This window comes from Nansenia antarctica (genome assembly GCF_963989245.1).
Source record: "Nansenia antarctica genome assembly, chromosome: 12".
Taxonomy (NCBI): domain Eukaryota; kingdom Metazoa; phylum Chordata; class Actinopteri; order Argentiniformes; family Microstomatidae; genus Nansenia; species Nansenia antarctica.
The window spans coordinates 15,314,602-15,323,605 of NC_137682.1; the positions used below are offsets into that span (position 1 = coordinate 15,314,602).

General features: G+C 39.5%; 1 protein-coding gene across 1 annotated transcript; it reads left to right on the forward strand.

The window, feature by feature from the left end:
* Positions 1–4,564: 4,564 nt before the first annotated feature.
* On the forward strand, positions 4,565–6,965 carry rpl34 (ribosomal protein L34). The gene is made up of 5 exons (XM_080542886.1): positions 4,565–4,582; positions 5,078–5,150; positions 5,665–5,764; positions 6,269–6,372; positions 6,820–6,965. The coding sequence occupies exons 2-5, from the start codon at positions 5,086–5,088 to the stop codon at positions 6,902–6,904; spliced, it is 354 nt and encodes a 117-aa protein (XP_080399012.1). The 5' UTR covers positions 4,565–4,582; positions 5,078–5,085; the 3' UTR covers positions 6,905–6,965.
* Positions 6,966–9,004: the final 2,039 nt, after the last annotated feature.

A 9,004-nucleotide genomic window follows, 5' to 3' on the forward strand; every position in this document is an offset into this window, starting at 1 on the left:
TAGTAGTGGTTTTGGGGATAAATGTTCTTTCATTACCTCCACCAGTTGTTGGAATGTTTTTACGGAAGGCTTTTCTGGGGCAGTTAAGCTGCGCAACAGGCCATATGATTTCCCTCCCATTGCACTCAGCAACACTGCAACATGTTTGTCATCCTCAATGTCATTTGCCTTGAAATACTGTGAAATGCGTTCAGTATATTCGACCCAGTCATCCGTCGCGCCGTCAAACGGGTCAATTGATCCAATTCTAGCCATCTTGCCACGCTGTATAACGGGACTTTCACTTTCACTACTCACGTCGGAGTCACAGTTTGTTGTTCCCGCGAAACAAGTTCGGTCATATCAGAGACAGGGTTCACTTTCCAACCACCTCGTCGCCACTGTTGTGTACCTACTGTGGTTAGTAGGCTACTCAAATAAACACGGAGAAACGGACTGTAGTTTACTAGCTTCTTTACTTGGAGTAATGACCACGTTACATTGCATGTCACGTTCTACATAGGAATGCTGGGAGGTACGTCCAACAGGTACGTAATAACGTAGTGACGTTATCCTGTTAGCTGTTTTTATCCTGTTAGTTGACCTTGTATGTAATATGTACTTTCATGTACCTACTTCTGCAAATCTTCTAATAAAGTTTTCAATCAATCAATCAAACGTAACATACTCAGGCCAGGTAGAAAAAACAATGCTAGAGCAATAGATGCAAACCCAAATACTCTACAGTTGGAATGGGACACCGATTTCTATCTTTGCAGGTAATCTTGCAGCTGATGGCAAGGCGGAGGTTACCTATTGTCTGGGAACACTGTAAGGTTTCTGCTGCTGGGGTGGAGAGGCGCCTGTAGATATCCCTGCCTGAGGTCCAGCTTGGAGAACACAGTAGAGCCGCCATGCAATGTGAAATTGATACAAAGAGGAAATAATTTAAATAATCTCAAACCATTTAATTGAGGTTGACCTCATGACCTGATGTGTCCTGGACAACTTCAACAAAGGCAGTGACAGAATGGTACAGAAGGGCAAATGGTAATCTATGTATTCATAATTGATTGAACAATGCCATGAGCTTTGACCTACATCTAGAGACATGCATGTGGCATTGTGACAGGTTTTTTTTTCTTTTCTTTTTTTTCTTTTCTTTTCTTTTCTTTTTTTTTTACCAGAGACACTGCTTTATAAAGGCATCATGTGGTTTTACCCCCATTGATGTTTCACAACCTGAATACTATTGAAACGATGACCCTGTTTTATGCACATTTTTGCTGACTGTTTCCGACTGGACATGGACATTTTGCTCTCCAGAAAGTCTAGCTGGCTTTCATTTCATTTCATTTCAAGCCGTTATTTAAACTCAGGGACCACTGAGGGAGACCCTCATTTTCGGTGGGGTCGAGTGCACAAGGATATACACATACAGTGCAACTATAATAAACACAATAAGAACAATAACATGAACAAAAACAATAACAAATACACATTTCAACAAGGATCAAACAAAGCAGGTACAAACAGATACACAAAAGTCCATAGTCATTGCCTTGAATTGACTAATAGATGGGAGAGAGTCTATCTTAAAAGTGCTTTGCAGCAGGTTCCAGGAGTGTGGAGCAGCAAATAAGAAGGCAGTCTTTCTAAGTTCTGTACGCATACAGGGGACCTCTAGAGCAAGCCAATCATTTGATTGAGTGAGGTAAGGGCACCTTATAAATAAACAGATACCAATGCCTATTTCGCCTAATTTCCAGGGATGACCAACCAACCATGTTATATAAAAGACAATGGTGAGTGCTGTTATTAGCACCCGTGACAAATCTAAGGGCAGAGTGATAGACTGAGTCAAGTGGCTTTAGCGTTGAAGATGCAGCATGTCTATAGATCACATCACCGGCATAGTCCAAGACAAACAGGAAAGTTGCCTCCACAATTATATATATATTTTTAAGGGAAAACAGGATTTGTTTCTGTACAAAAAGCCAACCTTCTGATGCTGCTTGCTGACAAGGTTATCAATATGATACTTAAATGCAAGTTTATGATCAATCCAGATACCAAGATACTTTACATTTCAAGATACTCAGATACTCTGAGACTCTCTCAATGCAGGAGCCATTTAATGTAGTTATACATAGACTATCAGGATCAATATTTTTAGCATTCGTAAATAGCATACATTTAGTTTTACTTGCACTTAGAACCAGTTTAAGATTGAAGAGTGCTTCTTGAAGAGCATTGAACGCAACCTGCAGTCTTTCAGTAGCCAGTTGTATATAATCTGCTACACAGTAGACAATTTATCGTCTGCATAAAAATGGCCTTGGCAGTTTTAAGTGCAGAGGCTTTACTGGCATGTATCACACAAAGGACAACAAAAGCTCAACATTCAATGTACTGCCTTCTGTATAATCATTAAGGAAAGGAAATAATACAGCAACCACGGTGAATTTGACACCAAACCAAGTTTATCAGTTTATACCAGGAGAGGGCATAAGAGCACTGCATAAGTGCATTGAATAGAGACATAACATTTAGGAATTCCCTTTAGAATAAGAATATAATGTATTGACTAACTTCATACAAAATACATGCAGCGTAAAAACAAACACCACTCGACAAGCCACATGCACAGACACTAGGTCAAGCCAAAAAGATGGTGAATTTTGACAGTGATGAGCACTCATGAGTAGACAGTTCAATGAATGCCAATGAATCAAACTTCATTTCCAGGAAGTGTGCTTTTCCCAGACTCTTACTCTAAAAGGATGCAAAGCTCTCCATCTGTTGGCAGAGCTTGGCATATGCCTGTCTGTGACACAGCAGTTTTTAGGTGTGGAACCATACAGTTCTCATTCTCACAGACATGGGCTAGAAGCAGCAAATTGCACTGCTTTGGGTCAATATGTTTTAGCAGTCCCATTAGGAATGGGACCCACCAGTGGCAGCATATGTAGTGGTGGGACTTTAACAGTGTTAAAAGCCTGGCAATAGGGTTACTAGGCTTTTGTTCCATTCAAGCAATAACTCAGCTAACTCACATCCGTTGATTAGTTGAATGAAGTGTGTTAGTTCTGGGCTGTAACAAAAGTGTGCACACCATGGGTCCCCAGGAAGAGGGTTGAATAACACTAGATTAGGTGAATGAAAGAAATTAATTTAGGTTAATGATGACAGATCTTATTACTAAGCTAAAAACCGTAATGTTCTGCAACAGTTATGATTAAACACCAACAGTTCTATCTATGTATTTTTTTTTATCCATGATCTATTATCTTATTAAATGTTTTAGCTATTTACTACTTATATCTGCAGCAGTTATGAGTTTAGGCTGAAACATACTAAATGGTCGCTAATCCAAGCTCTGTAAATTCACTGTAAATACAGACTAATGTGTTAGCAAACGTGGCATTTTACATTGTGATCTCACACACCGTATTGGGAAGGATAGCGGTGGAATACAGATGCAGTAATAATTTTAAAATATCAAGGTCGGAGCTGACATCTTGAAATATTAATACGTGCAGCCACTACCTGTGATAATCTTCTACCGTAATCCTATATCATAGGATACTTATACAGGGTGCAGAGGCTTATCTCTCAGAGACATTTATCATTTATATAGAGGTTTATCTATTTATTTTCTCTCTCTCTCTCTCTCTCTCTCTCTATATATATATATATATATATATATATATATATATATATATTCTTGTCATTGTTATTTTCTTACTATCCTCCTCTTGACCTAAGTTTACTGTATGTAAAGCACTTTGAATTGCCCCTGTTGTATGACATGTGCTATACAACTAAACTTGCCGTATTAAAAAATGCACTTGTACCTCAAGTCCACAAATCACCTATAATCCATCATTACTCATAGAGAGAGCTCATTATGGCTTTATTATGACAGACAGAAGTGGAAATCCATCAGCCAGGAGAGGTAGCCCTGTGGAAAGCCAGAGGGGCCCATGCTGCTATAGCGTGCGGCCCTGGGGCCCTCATTTCTCCTGGGTAAGGAGGATGAGGAAATAAACCTGCCAGGTGTGCTAGCAAGAAGAGTGCAGAACAAAGTGCTGTCCCAGCAACCATGAGAAGTCTGGTGATGACTAATGGCAATGACTTACTGGTGTGTGTGTGTGTGTGTGTGTGTGTGTGTGTGTGTGTGTGTGTGTGTGTGTGTGTGTGTGTGTGTGTGTGTGTGTGTGTGTGTACATTTGTGCATGAGCACACTCAAAGTAAAACTTTACAGGTCATACTAAATCCACCTCATGACTTTCAGTGACGCTGTACATCTTCATTAAACAGAACTAAAACTAAAAAAGTGTTTCTAATGTAAAGGCTGTAATCTGAGAAGAAAGAAAGATGAGAAAAAATGTACAAACACTGTTCTGTAAACGGGGATTGGGGTTAATCTGATATTATGCTGCCATCTAACGGTGAATGAAACAATTCGTGTGTGGCTCAATAGCGCCCCTATACGACAGGGGGCAGTGTATTATAAAACGTGAACATTTTCAGCGGATGAAACTTCAACTTTCACACCGCCGCCGTTGGTTCTTCCTTTTTCCGGTTACGGTGATAGCAGGTATGGCGGAACTTATTCGCTCTCAAAATTATATAAAAGTAATCTGTCCCAATCTGCGGTTTTGAAATAATACACCATATTTTTAAAAACATATATGCATAGCCCTGTAAACGGTCTACATGTTAATTATTATATTGACTTATTTGCTGGTTTTCCGACACTGTTCTTGTTGCCTGTTTACAGTCCCAAATAATCATGCCCTCGGTAGCCCCAAGCAGGGGTAAAGCCTGCTGTATGGTACCAAAACAGACATTCAGCATTTGTCATGACATCTATTTGAAGTCCCAGCGCTTGTCGTGTGAATTTGAGATATTAACTGAACCTAACTAGTAAACTGTTCATTCAATGGTCGGCTATCAAATGAGCTTGTCAGCTAGTGTTATGGACTGGGAGGCAGCGGGAGAATGTGACCGTTCATTAGCAGCAATCGAGCTATACACATTTTTTAGCGAATCGTTAGACCTCGGCATACTAACCATTCCCATTTATTTTCAGGTATCAACATGGTCCAACGCCTGACTTACCGTCGTAGGTTGTCCTACAACACCGCCTCCAACAAAACCAGGCTGTAAGTAGACATGTTGTTGCCCTGCAGTTCCCTCATCCAGTTGTGACTTCTCCTGTGTATGTGACTGCATGAGTGCTTGCCTTCAACATTTCGTGACGTTAGAATTATAAGGTTCCATCTCCATTTTTGTCAAAATTGAGTTTTTTACATAATCTGATCCATTAGGTGTTTATGAATGCCTGTGTGGTGTTATTTTTTAAAATGTTGACATTTTTGAGTTAATAATTCATAAAATACAACGGTTCCATCTCACAAAACATAATGGAATGTAAAAACTTTGACGCTCAATATCTCTGAACTACCCTAAACGGAGATGGAACCTTATAATTCTAAGCTCACGATTTACACTATGCCAAAGTCTTTTGAGAACTGTAGCTACTTAGTGCATTGCGTGTTTTATTTGAAATGTGTACCATGTCAAGTCTCGACTTAGTGTCTTACTGTGACAGTGTTGTCAGTCATGCTTAATAAGTGTTTTGTTTTTTCAATTCCCTTTCCTGTTCTTTGCTATTAGGTCCCGGACGCCTGGTAACCGCATTGTGTACCTGTACACCAAGAAGGTGGGCAAGGCCCCCAAGTCAGCTTGTGGCATCTGCCCAGGGAGACTGCGTGGAGTAAGTTCTGTTATTTTCACAGGCTCAGTCTACTTACTAACTGGGTGGTTTGCTTTTTTTCATACATGTTTGCATGGTGTTTTAATCGCCAAGCAATCGTCTTGATGTTCTTGGAACACTTCTCTAGGCCTGCATCTCATCTTGTTGATCCATTCCAGGACCTTAAGTCACATGGTTTCCATTCATCACCCCTCTTTCTGTCATTGGTACTGATCCGAAAGCCAAGATAAAGGCTCATGTTCTTTGGACATGAAACAGGAGAAAAAGCTAGAGCGCTACCTGAGTTTGTCCAATAAGCACGTTGGCCAACTAAACTTGAGTTGAGGATTTTCCCTCCTTCACATCTCTTCAGATGAAGCCAAGAAATCTGTTAAAGTTGAAATCACAATTTAAGTGTTATTCTTAGCTAATGAGGAATCCATTTTGCTTGCTGTCTGTAAGGGGTGTAAATCATTTGTTATGCTGCTAGTGATAACATTGTCACATTTATGCTTTGTCCTGTAGGTCCGTGCTGTTAGACCCCAGGTTCTGATGAGGCTTTCCAAGACTAAGAAGCACGTCAACAGAGCCTATGGCGGTTCCATGTGCGCCAAGTGTGTGCGTGACAGGTAAGAGAAACGTCACTAGTATATTTTATGAAGGAAATGGGTCCAATCTGGGGAATGACTGGAAGGATGTGATTTTCCATCCGAGTGTGATGCAATGCATCTGATACTATCTGCAAATCCCAAAGATGAGTTTGAGAAAGTCATTTTAATTAATTTGAGTGATTTGTACACCTTGTGGACTGCATAGCTAATTGTACTGCAACCAGATCTAAGATTGCTCTTACATTATTTGTGAATGTTAGATGTACAAACCGTTCTAGATTAAGTCAAGTAAATTGACACCCTTTTGATAATGCAGAGATAAAGAGTTTGTGTCCAAATATGAATTGTATGCTGAACAATGTAATCTAGTCTGTCATGAACAATGTGTCTTAATAGTTTGAGACCAGCGCTTGAATGCCATCGACACCACTAACCCCTGTCTCTGGCTCTCCTTCCTTCTCTCAGGATCAAGCGTGCTTTCCTGATTGAGGAGCAGAAAATTGTCGTCAAGGTGCTGAAGGCACAGGCACAGAGCCAGAAATCTAAGTAAATGTGTGTTTGTACTGCTACAATAAAACAATTGGGAAAAATATCCAATGCCTGTTCTTTATTAATCATTTGTGTATATTAACCATCCAAATCATTTAGTATGGAATGTTGAGGGTAGTTTAACACTAGAACAGCCTACCTCTTTAGAATGTAAGTGTTACAGAGGCTGTTAGGATTTGATCAATGTCGATACCAATTCTGGTTCCTCTTAATGATTCGGTTCCTGAATGATTCTATTAATGGTTCCCAATTAAAATGACTGTTTAAACCGTTGTGTTATTGAGGTCAGTAATGCATGGAGTTGAATGTATATTTTCATTCAACAACATTCATCACATAAACCTTAATACACCTATACTAACAATATTGCACATTAGGTTACTTGACTTATTGCATAGCTGTCTTCAATACATTACCACCAAAGATACAAGGGAAACTCCTAGGCCTTAATGAACTTTTGCAAATTTGAGCTGTCATTGTGAATCTTCAGTCACACATTTGATATTTCCCCCTGCTTGTTCGAAAGTTCCAACATGTTTCGATTAAGTCAGTTCAGGCCGTTTTGGAACCACTACCAGTATGTAGGCCTACCCCAATCTAACCTTAAAAATACATATTGGTTAGCCGCACACTGACACAACTGAAGATGGAGAGCATTGTTTTCTTTAAACCTATTTTCATGTGGTGTGTGTGTAAGTGTGGTTGGATAGGTGTGTGGTTTGATAGGTGTGTGTGTGTGTGTGGGGGGGGGTACCTTCCACATCATCAGTCCTCCCATGATGAAGGGGTTGAAGACTGTGAGAAAGCAGTACACAGAGGCTGGGTCAAAACTAGTTCAGAAAGTGAGAGGGAATAAGAGAAAGCATGAGGAAGCTCCACTCTTCTGTATAAAATAATACAGAGTGGGAATTAATAACTTAAATTAATAACTGTATGCCTCGATCAACTAGGGTACAATTGCAGTAGTCAATACTCAACATTCTAATCACTCAATATAATCTTAACATGAAAATTACTTTTCATCTTTTGTAAAATCTCCACAGTCCACAACTCAAGCTTAGTCACACCAAATAGCATGTAGAGCAACAGTATCAAGGAAAACATACAGGGCCTGAACATTTTGCAAAGCTGAAATAATCCATTTGTTTTCATCGCTACCATTTGCCCTCATCAGCAAACTTGTAGGCAACTTTTCCTGTATTTTATTCTGAAATGTTGACTTTTATTCAGAAATTAAATTATTCTGACTTTTATTCTGAAATTGTATTTTTCTGACTTTTATTCTGATTTTTTAATTTTTCTAACTTTTATTCTGAAATGTTATTTTCCGGACTTTTATGGATGCTCTAATGAGCTCATCAGTCTGGATGTGTTTTACCTGGAGTTGTAATTAACTAAACACCGTTAGGCGACAGGCCCACTCTCAAGAGTCATGGTCATTATTATCCCCCTCAAACAGATGGCATCTCAGTCCAGTTACGGTGCAGTAACATTCTTCTACCACTGAGTGGCGCTGTCACCCTCCAATGAGAACACATCTCTCAGCGACCCGACGCAATAATGTATCAGAAGTTCTGACTCAGAACGTATAATAATGTAGTCACAAACAATGTTTTAACATTCCGCACATGGTTCAGTCACAGAAGTTTTGACCTGGCAGAATATACTCGACTCTCTAGCGTTTTATTAGTACACTCGACTGTCACTGCGTTTTATTAGTATTCACAAGTATTCACGATCAATAACCATTATTGATTGCTCTTCATTCGGTATTTATTCCTCCAATGTATCAGAAATTCAGTATAATATTTTTTATATGTGTCTATATTTTATAGTTACTTGCTGTTTTAACTCGTTGGTTTTTCATGTTTCTCCCTCCCTTATGTTACCATGACCACAGTTAATATGGAGGGTGGTTATGATTATAAAGCCCTATTCCACGGGGAGGTAAGTTGAAACTACGGACAACAAGTCAGGCACAAATGCACAGGAGATAAACTGTTAAAACTTTAATGTGTGTCTCCCTCTTTTGCAGAAAAAGCTCATGAAGGCGTTCATGTTGCTGAAACGTCCGGTGGAGGTCCCCTCCTATATAACAGCT